The sequence below is a fragment of the Meriones unguiculatus genome (genome assembly GCF_030254825.1).
Source record: "Meriones unguiculatus strain TT.TT164.6M chromosome 16 unlocalized genomic scaffold, Bangor_MerUng_6.1 Chr16_unordered_Scaffold_43, whole genome shotgun sequence".
Lineage (NCBI taxonomy): Eukaryota > Metazoa > Chordata > Mammalia > Rodentia > Muridae > Meriones > Meriones unguiculatus.
This window is the reverse complement of record NW_026843701.1, coordinates 719,816-734,815: the sequence shown is the minus strand read 5'-3', so window position 1 is coordinate 734,815 and position 15,000 is coordinate 719,816. Positions and strand designations below refer to the sequence as shown.

Sequence of the window (15,000 nt, the reverse complement as noted above, 5' to 3'; positions counted from 1 at the left end):
TCTTCTATTGGATTTCTTCGATCCACAAGCTGGTTTCTATGCCAGTACCATGCAGTTTTTATGCTGTTGCTCTATAATACAGCTTGATACCAGGTATGGAGACTAATCCAGAAGACCTTTATTGTAGAGGTTTGTTTGAGAAATTTGGGGTTTCTTGTTATTTCATATGAAGTTGATAATTTTTCTTTCCAGGTCTGTAAAGAATTATGTTGATAATTTGATGGGAATTGCATTGAGTCTGTAGATTGCTTTTGGTAAGATGGCCATTTTTACTCTGTTAATCCTGCCAAGCCATGAGCATGGGAGATCTTTCCATCTTTTGATGTCTTCTTCTTTTCTTTTTTCAGAGACTAAATTTTTTTTTTCATATAAATCTTTGACTTGCTTGGTTAGAGTCACACCAAGGTACTTTATGTCCTTTGTGGCTATTGTGAAGGCTGTGTTTTCCTAATTTTTTTCTCAGCCCTGTTGTCTTTTGTACTGATTCTTTTTTTATTCAATTTTGTATCCTGCCACTTTGCTGAAGATGTTTATCAGCTGTAGAAGTTCCCTGGTAGAATTTTTTTGGGTTCACTCAGTTATAACACCATATCATCTGCAAACAGTGAGTAGTTTGACTTATTCCTTTTCAATTTATATTGTCTTTATCACCTTCAATTGTCTTATTGCTTTAGCAAGGACTTCAAGAACTATTTTGAAAGAAAATGGAGAGGGTGGGCAGCCTTGCCTTGTCCATAATTTCAGTTGGATTGATTTAAGTTTCTCTCTGTTTATGATCTCTCCAAGTCCGTAAATAGGAATGGATGTTGGATTTTTCAAGTGAATTTTCAGCATCTTTTGATATTATCGTGTAGTTGTTTTCTTTCATTTTGTTCATATGGTCGATTACATTGATAGCTTTCTGTGTATTGAACCACCGCTGCATACCTGAGATGAAGCCTACTTGGTCATAGTATATGTTATCTTTGATGTGTTCTTGTATTTGGTTTGTGAGTATTTTGCTGATTATTTTGGCATCAAAGTTTGCAATGGAGTTTGGACTCCAATTTTCTTTATTTGTTGGGTCTTTGTGATGCTTAGGTATGAAGGTGACTGTAGCTTAATAGAATGAGTTTAGTAATGTTTGTTCTGTTTCTACTTTGAAGCATATTGGTGTTAGCTCTTCCTTGAAAGTGTGGTAGAATTCTGGAACTAGGGTTTCTTTCTTTCTTTCTTTCTTTCTTTCTTTCTTTCTTTCTTTCTTTCTTTCTTTCTTTCTTTCTTGGGGGGATAGGAGCCTTTTAAGGGCAGCTTCTATATCTTTAGGGGATATAGGAGTACTCAGTTTATTTATCTGGTCTTGATTCAGCTTTGCTAAGTGAAATCGATCAAGAAAATTTTCCATTTCATTGAGATTTTCAAATTTTGTGGTGCATAGACTTATGAAGTAAGACCTAATGATTGTTTGGATTTCCTTTGTGACTGTTGTCATGGCCCCCCCCTTTTCATTTCTGATTTTGTTGATTTGGATATTTTGGGAATATTTTCTTCTGTGATTTTCTTGAAAATAATTTCTACATCTTGGAGTCTAGAATCTTTCATATATCCCTTTTATTCTTAGATTTCTTCTTTTCATGACATCCTTTATTTTTTGGATGTTTTGTGTTTGGAATTTTTTTAATTTTAAGTTAATTTTATTTTTAATTACACTTTATTTACTTTGTATTCCCACTCTAGCTCCCTCCCTCCTCCCCTCCCAATCTCTCCTTTCCTCCCTTTTCTCCCCACATGTCCCTCCCCAAGTCTACTGGTAGGGGAGGGTTTCTGTTTTTTCCTTCTGATCCTAGTTTGTTAGGTCTCTTCAGGAGTGGCTGCATTGTCATTCTCTGTGGCATGGTAAGGCTGATCCCCACCTCAGGGGGAGGTGATCAAAGAGCAGGCCAATCAGTTCATGTCAGAAACAGTTTTTTTAATTATTATTATTATTTTACTTTTTCTTTGAGAGATATATCAATTTCTTCAAGTGTATCCTCAGCGTCTGAGATTCTCTCTTCCATTTATTTTATTCTTTGGTGATGCTTATCTTAAGTGTTTCCTGAAGGACAGGTTGCTAATGCATGTCGATGCCTGGAATTTGGGGCTTAAGTGCAGGAGGGGGTGCGGGTGCTGATGGTGTCTCATGAGCAATGCACATGTGAAGGTGCTCTGAGTACCTCAGTGGCTTATAGGCCTGTCTTACTTTCTTCCTGGTATTCTCATCTGTCTGGGCTCCAGGAAATGTTTGCTGGACTCCACTAGTAGACCCACGGAGCAGGGGCTTCAATGTTGAGAACACTGTCCCAATGATCTCAATGTTGCCCACAGTGGGTGTAAGGGATCAGATGTCTGGCTGCTAGCATAGAGGCCTGCCCCTGCTGTCTCAGTTATGAAGCAGGGAAGTCCGTGCCTGGAGCAGTGGGCACTGCAGGTTGCCTCTGCTGAGTTGGGAGGCCCATCAAGGTAAAGGGAAGGGCCCTCCACCAACCAATTTCAGAGTTTGGAACCTGTGCCCCTCAGATATAGTGCATGCTGATCGCTGCCATCTTAGATCCTACTTATGCCTATCTTGATAGCATGATTTTAAAGGTGATTTGACACAAAATATTCTCATTTTTATGGCTGTGGCTATTAGCAGAATAAGCAGTTTCGAACCAATTTAAAAATGTTCTTTTCATATTAATCATTCATACTCTTTAAATAGACAGTCTTTAAATTCTAGTCATAATCTCATTTTTCTTTATTGAGCTTCTGATATTACCTATGAATAAATATTGCCTTTGCATAAAATTTATTTGTGTCTGAGTGATTTAGTAAAACTGAAAGTACTTACAGAAATCATGAGGATTACGTTACATAAATGTACACTTGAGCTAAGCAGGAATACATCAAATTTGTGGCAGACCCTGAATAAGTAAACAATGAAACTGATACACATTCACCTTTCTAAATTCTACAGTGTCCATGTATTGTATATATGAACAGAACATACATGAACAGCAGCAGAACCTCAGAGAGCACCTTCCTACACACTCTGCTCCCTAGCCTGTCCTTGTTGAAAAATTAAGTGTGTTGGCATATATTTATTACAGACAATGTTGGATTTTATGAAAGCAATCTTCTTTCAAGATTATGTTACATAACCATATGTATACCCAGTACTGATGAGATTTTATGTCAAATTGACACAAACTAAAATCATCTGAGAGTGACAAACCTCATTTGGAAAAATGCCTTAGTACTATTGATCCTTAGCAAGCCTGTTGGGCATTTTTTCCTCTTTTTAAAGATTAATCCATTTTTTATTAATGACAGTTTATTCCTTTTGTATCCCAACTATAGCCTCTTCCCTCATCCCCTCACAAACCCACCCACACTCCTTCATCTCCAGCCATGCTTGTTCCCCAGTCCACTGATAGAGGAGGACATCCTCCCCTTCCATCTGATCCTAGTCTATCAGGTCTCATCAGGAAGGGCTGCAGTGTCTTCCTCTGTGGACTGGGAAGGTTGCAACTACCTTAGGGAATGGTGATCAAAGAGCCAGCCACTGAGATCATGTCAGATACAGTCCCTGTTCCCATTACTACGGAACCCATTTGGACACTGTTCTTCCATGGGCTACATCTGTGCAGGGGTTCTAGATTATCTCCATGCATGTCCTTGGTTGGAGTATCAGTCTCAGAAAAGATCCCTATACCCAGATTTTGTTTTTACTCTCCTTATGGAGCTCCTCTCTATTCCAGGTCTTTCTATCTCCCCCTTCTTTCATTAGATTCCCAATACTCTGCCTAAAGTTTGGCTATGAGTCTAAGCATTGGCTTCGATACCCTGAAGGGTAGGATCTTTCAGAGTTCTCTGGTAGGCTCCTATCCTGTTCCCTTTTTCTCTCTCTTCCAAAGCCCATCCTGTTTGCCTATATGAATGAAGATTCAGCATCTTACCCAGGGTCCTCCTTCTTGATTAGCTTCTTTTTAAATTTTTTTAAATTTTTGTTAATTACAGATTATTCACTTTCTCTCCCACTTGTAGCTCTTCCCTCTCCCTTCCCAACCTCACCCTCCCTCCGTCTTCTCCACCCATGCTCCTCCTCCAATCCACTGATAGGGGTGGTCTTCCTCCAATTTCTTTTGATCCTAGTTTATCAGTTCTCATCAAGAGTGGCTGCATTGTATTCCTGTGGCCTGGTAAGCCTGCACTTGACTGAGGGGGAGATGATCAAAGAGCAGGCCAATCAGTTCGTGTCAGAGACAGTGATTACCTTCTTTAGGTGTACAGATTTTAGTATGTTTATCCTATATTATATGTCTAATATCCACTTGTAAGTGAGTGTATACCATGTGTGTCTTTCTGCTTCTGGGATACCACACTCAGGATGATCTTTTCAAGTTCCCAGCATTTGCCCGCAAATTTCATGATTTCCTTTTTTTTTATTGCTGAGTAATATTTTACTGTGGAAATGTACCACAATTTCTGTGGTACATTCCTCAGCTGACATTATTTAAGTTTTTTTCCAGCTTCTGTTTATTACAAACAAAACTGATAAGAACATGGTTGTTTAAATATTCTTGCTGTGTACTTGAGCATCTTTTGGATATATGCCCATGAGTGTTATAGCTGGATCTTGATGTAGCACTATTCCTAACTGTCTGAGAAAATGCCAGATTGATTTCCAAAAGAGGGTTCCCTTTTCTCTACATCCTCTCCAGCATGTGTTTCCATTTGTGTTTTTGATCTTAGCCATTCTTGTAGGTGTAAGGTAAAATCTCAGGGTTGTTTTGGTTTGCATTTCCTTAATAGCTAAGGATGTTGAGGATTTCTTTAAGTGTTTCTCTGCCATTTGATAATCCTTTACTGAGAATTCTCTGTTTAGCTCTGTTCCCCATTTTTTTTAATTGGATTACTTGTTTTGTTGCTCTTCAACTTCTTGAGTTTTTTATGTATTCTAGATATCAGCCCTCTGTCAGGTATACTATTGGTGAAGATGTTTCCCAGTCTGTAGCTGTCGTTTTGTTCTGAACCAGTGTCTTTTGCTTTACAGAAGTTTTTCAGTTTTATTAGGTCTCTATTATTGATGGTGTTCTGTTCCAGAAGTTGTCTCCTGTTCCAATGAACTCAAGTTTCTTCCCTTCAATTTCTTCTAACTGATTTAGAGTATCTGGTTTTATGTTGAGGTCTTTGATCCACTTAGACTTTAGTTTTGTGCAGGGTGATATGTATGAATCTATTTGCATTTTTTTGTACATGTAGATATCTGGTTAGAGAAGCACCATTTGCTGAAGATGGTATCTTTTTTCCATTGTATGTTTTTGGCATCTTTGTCAAAATCAGGTGTCCATAAGTGTGTGGGTTTATTTCCTGGTGTTGTATTTGATTCCTTTGATCCACCAGCCAGTTTCAATGTCATTACCATTCAGTTTTGTACTACTGATGCTCTCTAATACTGCTTGAGATCAGGGATGGAGATACCTCCAAAAGATCTTTTATTGCAGAATGTAAGAGAACACATATGTCAAACAAGGCTACTATACCCAGCAAAACTCTCAGTAATCATAGATGGAACAAACAAGATATTCAGTGACAAAACAAAGTTTTACAATACCTACCCACAAATCCAGCATTACAGAAGTTACTAGAAGGAAAATATAACCCAAGAAAACTAACTACTTTCGGGAAAATACAGGAAATAAATAACCTCACTACAGCAAAACAAAAAGTAGCCAAGGACAAAAACACACTGCCACAACCAACATCAAAATCAGTGGATCTAACAGCCACTGGTCATTAATCTCTCTTAACATCAGTGGATTCAACTTTCCAATAAAAAGACACAGACAAATAGAGTGGATGTGTCAAAAAGACCCAGTAATCCTTTTGCATCTGAAATACACATCTAAGTCACAAAGATAAATTTTAACTGAGAGAAAAGGACTGGGAGATGGTTTTCAAAGCAAATGGATTCAAGAAGGCAGGAATAGCCATTCTAATATCTAATAAAATGGACTTTCAACCTAAATTAATCAAAAGAGATGGGAAAGGTCACTTCAAACTCATCAAATGAAAATACCACTAAGAAGACATCACAATTCTGAACATCTAGGCCTCAAATACAATGGCACCTACGTTTGTAAAAGAAACATAAAACTTAAACCACATATAGATCCCCACACATTAATAATGGGAGACTTCAACACCCCACTCTCAACAAAAAGCGTTTTCTTAATTAGTAATTGATGACGGAATATCCAGTCTGTTTTAGGTGATGCAGCAATTGATGTTGACCCTGGGTTCCTCAACAAAGCAAAATGAGCAAGCCATGTGGAGGAATCCAGCTAGCAGTACGACTGCATGGCCTCTGCTCAGCTTCTGCCTCTGGGTTCCTTCTCTGTTTGGATCCCAGCCCTGGCTTCCCTCAGTGATGGACTATTACCTGGAAGTGTAGGAAGAATAATTTTTGCCATTTTTTAAGTTTTAATGTTTTTTAAGTTTTAATGTTTTATCATAGCCACAATAATCCAAAATTAAACATACCCTTTACTCTCCTCTTTCTCTCTTTCTATGTTTCATTTACCTCAATTCCTTCCCTCACTGAATTGTCCTTCTATAATCCACTACAATTGTGTTTATCTTTACATAATTGTGTTTAAAGTATATGACTTATAAATGAGAGGGTACATGTAGTAGTTTTGTTTCTAAGCCATATGTTCACCTCTGCCTCTTCTTAATGGGTCACATACCACTCTGAATTCCCTCTATCTGCTCTCAAATATAGACACCCAGAAAACTGTGCTCTATACTAAAGAAGTATGATTGTGTGTGGATAGAGTTTACCTTCCAGGCTTTTATCTCGTATTTATGAGTAAATTAAACATTTATGAAGAGGAAAGCAAAGCCCTCATGTAAACTATATGCTAACTATTGTCATCTATGTATTCCCTAAAAACAAATTGATCAACTGCTTTTGGAGACAATGTGTCTTATTACACGTATAATATCTTCTTGATTTATTCTCCCTTTTTATTAGTTGTTTAGCTATTGTTGTGATAAACAAGATAACCAAAGCAACTTTTTATTTTGTTTTGATATCAGAAAAGGCTTTTATTCATGCCAATTACTATAATTTGATTGTTTCTAAGAAGGCAGATAAATTTACCAAGTTGGTGTACAAACAAATACATTTATCTTATATACATTTAATGGAAAGAAAAATGACAAAACACACTTAATTAGGACCAGCAAACATTACATCTTACTATAATTACTCATCACATGTAAAGGAAATAAGACCATTTCCTCTTTACAAAATAGACAATTCTAATACGGTTATCCAATATATACATTTACATTTTGGCTTCATTTGCCAAAATCAAGTACGAACAATACAATCTATATATTTACACAATGACTACATCTTTATAAATTAAAACTCAAAGTAGTAAATATTTTACTTCCAACTTTACCCCCATGTTTATCTTTTACCTCTGGATGTTTACCCTTTCATGTTGATGAAAATGAGCTTCCGGGAAGCACATGAAGGGCATAGTCCCAGGAGACCATGTGTAAAATCTAGATGAGGGAGCTTGGCTGAGAATCCTGCCTTCTGTTTAATGATATCTTAATGGGATTTTCACATGCTGGGTTCAGCTATGTGTCGGGATAGACACAGTATAACATATTTAATAATTTAGAGTAGTCACTTGCATGACTTTCCTAAGTTGACTTTAGTTTTCTTTATTCTTCACAGTTAAAAAGGCAAGTTTCACTGATGTATAAAAACAACACTGCTAGCTAAAAAACAAAAACAAAAACAAAAAACAAAACAAAAAAAAAACCCAAACAAACAAACAAACAAAAAATGTTTGTCCAGTTACGTATTCATAGTTTGATGCTCAAATGAGTGGTGCATAATTGTAAATGAGCCTGGTTTCTTTATTACACTATTTAACTGTGCTGCTATTTATAGAGTTGTGTGCTGACCATGCAAGAAGAGACTCAGGTTTTAAGATCACATTTTGTGATTTACCATTTATAAAATGGAATTTTTAACCTGACATTCTTTTGAGTCCTATACTTACTTTTAAAGCACACGTATCGTTCAATGGACCACATAACTTCTTTGAAAACTCCACCTACTCAATCTCTGCCCCCCCCAAGTATTTCTTAAAAATATTTTGCCTAAAATTTCTTGAAAAAAAAAAAGAGTCATTTGGCAAAGGCGGGATATTTGTTATTGTCAGTGTCGTGGTGGAAAATGAAGTCTGTCTTTGAGTAAGTAGAGGTTAGGGATGGCTGCTTAAAAGGCCCGAGAGAGCCCCTTCCCTCCTAAAACTATCTGCTCCAAAATGACAATATGGCTAAAGCTCACAAACCCTGGTCTGTGGGTGCATGTGTGTGTGTGTGTGTTTGTCTGTGTGTGTGTGTGTGTGTGTGAGAGAGAGAGAGAGAGAGAGAGAGAGAGAGAGAGAGAGAGAAATGGGTTACAGTCTGTGTCTAAGTCTAAGTTGTAAGCCAGCATCTTACCCCTTATAGACTAATCAGGGCTGATGACATAAGCCAAGGCTAGCTAGAGATCTCAAGCCTATGTGTATAGTAGATAATCCTAGTTTACTGCCTGTTGGAGAGGGAGGAGGCCGTACAATAAAGAAACTGTGTGTGTGTGTAGGTTAGCCTAGCATGTGAAGTGTTCTCTAGCAACCTAACGACTGTTTTCTCCACTGTTTAAAATAAAATTTTGGTTAGAGTAGCACAGTGACTCCACACGAGTGCTAAAAGAATTGAACATCATGTAACTCGAGGAGTTTTTGCTATACATCCATGACATTTACAGCTAATATTTTTCCCCTTTTAAGGAAAGTTTTCAGTGGGGCTTTGAGAGAACTGGAATAGATGATAGCAGAATGAAGGCAGCCAACATAGTAAAAGCTGGATCAGAAGCTCAGGGCTCACATCTCCAAGTCTATGTACGTATTTAGATATGTATGAATGTATGTGTGTATGTATACCATCTATGTGCCATAACTGGAATTATAGATGCTTAGAATTACTGAAAAATTGGAATCAAACCCGAGTCCTTTTCAAGAGAAAAATGTTTTTAATTTATATATAATTTATTTATATATAATTTATTATAATTTTTATTTATTACAATTTATTTACTTTGTAACCCAGCTGTAGCCCCACCTTCCTCCCCTCCCAATCCTGCCATCCCTTTATCCCTCATCTCCTCCCATGTGTCTTCCCCAGTCCACTGTTCTTAACCACTAACATAATACTCTATCCCTAAACATTTCTGTTTTAATATTTATCTTTTTTTGTCTTCTCCATTCCTTCAATCCTCTCCACATTTAGCATTCCTTCCCAATCCAGATTTCCCTCTTCTCTCTATCTTATCCTTTTTTTCTTTTCTCTCACCTCTTCTCTTTACCCTCCTTTCTTCCATTTCTTCATTTTCCCTTTCCCTGTTTCTTTTTGTTGTTGTTGGTTACGATATTTATTGTTTACTCAGAATTGTATTGAAAAGTTTTTCTAGTATTATTTCTGTGGAACTCGCTTGGCATAATTTTTTATTTTATTTTTTTTTGAAATATGACAATATTTTATTCAATAAAAAGTTTTATATTTTCTTTACGCATTAAACAAAAACATTCATTTTACCTGATATAGTTCCCCAGTCAAATGACTGTTCTTAACCTTTGATTGAAACTATGACTTTTTCTTTCTTTCTTTTTTCTTCTTTATATATTATTTTTTATATTAATTAGAGTTTATTTACTTTGTATCCCAGCTGTAGCCCCCTTCATCATTCCCTCCCAATCCCACCCTTCCTCCCTCATCTCCTTCCTGCCCTTCTCTAAGTCCACTGATGGGGGAGGTCCTTCTCCCCTTCCATCTGATCCTAGCCGGGAATCATATGAAAGAAGGGGAAGTTAGTATGACCTGGAGAGGACAGGAGCTCCACAAGGACCAAATATATATGGGCCCAGGGGCCTTTTCTGAGACTGTTTCTCCAACCAAGGGCCATGAATGGTTATAACCTAGAACCTCTGTCCAGATATAGCCCATCGCAGCTCAGTATCTAAGTGGGTTCCCTAGTTAGGGGAACAGGGACTGTCTCAGACATGAACTCAATGGCTGGCTCATTGAACCCCCCACCCCTGAGGGAGGAGCAGCCTTGTTGGTCCACAGGAGAGGACATTATAGCCATCCCTGAAAATTTTTGATTTTTAACAAAAGTCTGTCATGACTGCATCTCGATATTTGTAGTTTGAGAGCTCTAAGTTGGACCTTGAATTTTTTTTTTAATTTTTAATTTTTTGTATTTTATGTGCATTGGTGTTTTGCCTGCATGTATGTCTGTGGGTGTCAGATCTTGGAGTTACAGACAGTTGTGAGCTGCCATATGGGTGCTGGGAATTGAACCTGCATCCTCTGGAAGAGCAGCCAGTATTTCCAACGGCTGAACCATCTCTCTAGTCTGGCCCTACAAGTTTTATGTTGACTTTTCCCCCAGTGATGGCTTACTCACTCTGAGGATATTTTTGGCTGTAGATTTAACCTGGATACTCTCACAACACAATACCCAGGCTACTGACTTTCTTATTTGATAACTACTTTGCATAGGTTCCTACAAGCCAACCCACCTGCCATGTTTTATAAACCAGGCCTTTCCAGTGAGAACTGAAATGCATCAGACAGGCAGAGGCATTAAGATGGAGTCACAGATCCAGGTCTTCATATTTCTGCTCTTCTGGATGTCTGGTGAGACAGAAAAGACTATTGGAATATCATCAATATAATTAATTTGTAGAAAACTACAGCTATTTTCTATAGGAATCCAGTAGTATGCAGGCAATGCAATTTGAAAAGGAATTTTAAAACACAACGTTTGTATTAGGATTTATTTTGTGTATATGTATATACTCATTGTCTCTTTCTGATTCCAGGTGCTGAAGGGGACATTGTGATGACCCAGTCTCCTGAAATCATGTCCACATCTGTAGGAGACAGGATCTCAATAAGCTGCAAGTCCAGTCAGAGTGTATATAATAGTGTAACCTGGTATCAACAGAAATCAGGGCAGCCTCCTAAACTGCTAATCTATGGTGCATCCAATCGGCAAACTGGGGTCCCTGATCGCTTCACAGGCAGTAGATCTGGGACAGATTATACTTTTACCATCAGCAGTGTGCAGGATGACGACTTGGCATTTTATTATTGTCAGCAGCATTATAGTACTCCTCCCACAGTGCTTCAGCCTCTAACAAAAACCTCATTGAGAGTTTCAACAGCTGCCTGCACCACAGATTGATTTCCAGAGTGGTTGTACAAGTTTACATTCCCACCAGTAGTGGAGGAGGGTTCCCCTTTCTCCACAACCTCTCCATTATGTGTTGTCACTTGAGTTTTTGATCTTGGCCATTCTCATGGGTGTAAGGTGAAATCTCAGGGTTGTTTTGACTTGCATTTCCCTAATGGCTAGTGAGGTTGAGCATTTCTTCTGCTTCTCTGCAGAAGAAGTGCTTCTCTGCCATTCGGTATTCCTCTACAGAGAATTCTCTGTTTAGCTCTGTTCCCCATTTTTTAAGTGGATTACTTGGTTTGCTGCTTTTCAGCTTCTTTAGTTCTTTATATATACTGGATATGAGTCCTCTGTCAGATAAAGGATTGGTGAAGATTCTTTCCCACTCTGTAGGCGGTCACTTTGTTTTGATGATGGTGTCCTTTGCTTTACAGAACCTTTTCAGTTTCATGAGGTCCCATTTATTGATTGTTGCTCTTAGAGCCTGTGCTGTTGGTGTTCTGTTCAGGAAGTTTTCTTCTGTACCAATGAGTTCTAGGGTATTTCCCACTTGTTTTTCATGCCGATTTAATGTGTCTGGTTTTATGTTGAGGTCTTTGATCCACTTGGATTTCAGTTTTGTGCAGAGTGATAAGTATGGATCTATTTTCATTTTTCTACATGTACACATCCAGTTGGACCAGCACCATTTGTTGAAGATGCTATCTTTTTGCCATTGAATGGTTTTGGCGTCTTTGTCAAAGATCAGGTGTCCATAAGTATGTGGGTTTATTTCTGGGTCCTCTGTTCGAATCCATTGATCCACCATTCTGTTTCTGTGCCAGTACCATGCAGTTTTTAAAACTGTTGCTCTATAGTACAACTTAAGATCAGGGATGGAGATCCCTCCAGAAGATCTTTTATTGTAGAGGATTGTTTTAGCAATTCTGGGTTTCCTGTTATTCCATATGAAGTTGAGAATTTTTCTTTCCAGGTCTGTAAAGAATTGTGTTGGTAATTTGCTGGGCATTGCATTGAATCTGTAGATTGCTTTTGGTAAGATGGCCATTTTTACTATGTTAATCATGCCAAGCCATGAGCATGGGAGATCTTTCCATCTTCTCATATCTTCTTCTAATTCTTTCTTCAGAGATTTGAAATTTTTTTCATACAATTCTTTGACTTCCTTGGTTAGGGTTACTCCGAGGTACCTTATGTCATTTGTGGCTATTGTGAAGGGTGTTGTTTCACTAATTTCTTTCTCAGCCCTTTTGTCTTTTGTATACAGGAGGGCTACTGATTTTTTTGAGTTAATTTTGTATCCGGCCACTTTGCTGAAGGTGTTTATCAGCTGTAGGAGTTCCCTGGTAGAGTTTTTGGGGTCACTCACGTATACTATCATATCATCTGCAAATAGTGATAATTTGACTTCTTCCTTTCCAATTTGTATCCCCTTGATCTCCTTCAACTGTCTTATTGCTCTAGCAAGGACTTCCAGCACTATGTTGAAGAGATATGGAGAGAGTGGGCAGCCTTGTCTTGTCCCTGATTTCAGTGGGATTGCTTTAAGTTTCTCTCCGTTCAGTTTGATGTTGGCTATAGGCTTGCTGTATATCACCTTTACTATTTTTAGATATGTGCCTTGTATCCCTGATCTCTCCAATACTTTGAACATGAATGGATGTTGGATTTTGTCAAATGCTTTTTCAGCATCTAGGGAGATTATCATGTGGTTTTTTTCTTTCAGTTTGTTAATATGGTTGATCACATTGATGGATTTCCGTATATTGAACCACCCCTGCATACCTGGGATGAAGCCTACTTGGTCATAGTGGATAATATTTTTGATGTGTTCTTGGATTCGGTTTGCAAGTATTTTATTAAGTATTTTTGCATCAATGTTCACAAGGGAGATTGGCCAGAAATTCTCTTTCTTTGTTGAGTGTTTGTGAGGTTTAGGTACCAAGGTGACTGTGGCTTCATAGAATGAATTTGGTAATATTCCTTCTGTTTCTATCTTGTGGAATAGTTTGAAGAGAATTGGTGTTAGCTCTTCTTTGAAGGTCTGATAGAATTCTGCGCTGAAGCCATCAGGTCCTGGGCTTTTTTGGGATGGGAGACTTTTGATGACCGCTTCTATTTCTTTGGGGGATATAGGACTATTTAATTGATTTACCTGGTCCTGATTCAGCTTTGGTAAGTCAAATCGATCAATAAAATTGTCCATTTCATTTAGATTTTCAAGTTTTGTGGCATATAGACTGTTGAAGTAAGTGCTAATGATTGTTTGGATTTCCTCAGTGTCTGTAGTTATGTCCTGCTTTTCATTTCTGATTTTGTTGATTTGTGGTGTCTCTCTGCCTTTTAGTTAGCTTGGCTAAGGTTTGTCAATATTGTTGATTTTCTCAAAGAACCAGCTCTTGGTTTCATTGATTCTTTGAATTGTTTTATTTGTTTCTAATTGATTGATTTCAGCCCTGAGTTTGATTATTTCCAGCCATCTACTCCTTCTTGGTGTGTCTGCTTCTTCTTTTTCTAGGGTTTTTAAGTGAGCCATTAGGGTGCTTGAATGAGCTCTCTCGAATTTCTTCTTGAAGGCACTTAGTGCTATGAACTTTCCTCTTAGCACTGCTTTCATTGTGTCCCACAAGTTTGGGTATGTTGTGTCTTCATTTTCATTGATTTCTAGAAAGACTTTAATTTCTTTCTTTATTTCTTCCCTGACCCAGCTGTCATTTAGTAACAAGTTGTTCAGTTTCCATGTGTGTGTAGGCTTTTTGTTATTTCTGTTATTGTTGACATCCAGCTTTATTCCTTGGTGATCAGACAAGATACATGGGATTATTTCAATCTTCTTGTATCTGTTGAGGCTTGCTTTGTGAACCACTATATGGTCTATTTTGGAGAAGGTTCCATGAGGTGCTGAGAAGAAGGTAAATTCTTTTGTGTTTGGGTGTAAAGTTCTGTAAATGTCTGTTAGGTCCATTTGATTCATGACCTCTGTCAGAGACATTGTTTCTTTGTTTAATTTCTGTTTTGTTGACCTGTCCTTTGTTGAGAGTGGGGTGTTGAAGTCTCCCACTATTAATGTGTGGGGATCTATATGTGCTTTAAATTTTATCAATGTTTCTTTCACAAATGTGGGTGCCCTTGTATTTGGGGCATAGATGTTCAGGATTGTGATGTCTTCCTGGTGGAATTTTCCCTTGATGAGTATGAAGTGTCCTTCCCCATCTCTTTTGATTAATTTTGGTTGAAAGTCTATTTTATCAGATATTAGAATGGCTACTCCTGCTTGCTTCTTGTGTCCATTTGATTGGAAAGTCGTCTTCCAACCCTTTACCCTCAGGTAATGTCTATCTTTGTGTCTTAGGTGTGTTTCTTGTATGCAACAGATTGCTGGGTTTAGTTTACGTATCCATTCTGTTAATCTGTGTCTTTTTATTGGAGAGTTGAGTCCATTGATGTTGAGAGAGATTAATGACCAGAGGCTGTTAGATCCCTTGATTTTGATGTTGGTCATCAGGTTGTGTGCTTGGTTGCTTTTTGTTTTACTGAAGTGAGATTATTTATTTCCTGTGTTTTCTTGAATGTAGCTAGTTTTCCTGGGTTGTATTTTCCCTTCTAGTGTCTTCTGTAATGCTGGATTTGTTTGTAGGTATTGTTGAAATTTGTTTTTGTCATTGAATATCTTGTTTTCTCCATCTATG

The 15,000-nt window shown here is 37.8% G+C and overlaps 1 gene segment (V, D, J or C); it reads left to right on the top strand.

Moving 5' to 3' along the window:
• Positions 1 to 10,694: 10,694 nt before the first annotated feature.
• On the top strand, positions 10,695 to 11,320 carry LOC132651432 (immunoglobulin kappa variable 4-1-like). The segment is given in 2 exon segments: positions 10,695 to 10,770; positions 10,956 to 11,320. Coding segments are annotated over 2 exon segments (441 nt in total).
• Positions 11,321 to 15,000: the final 3,680 nt, after the last annotated feature.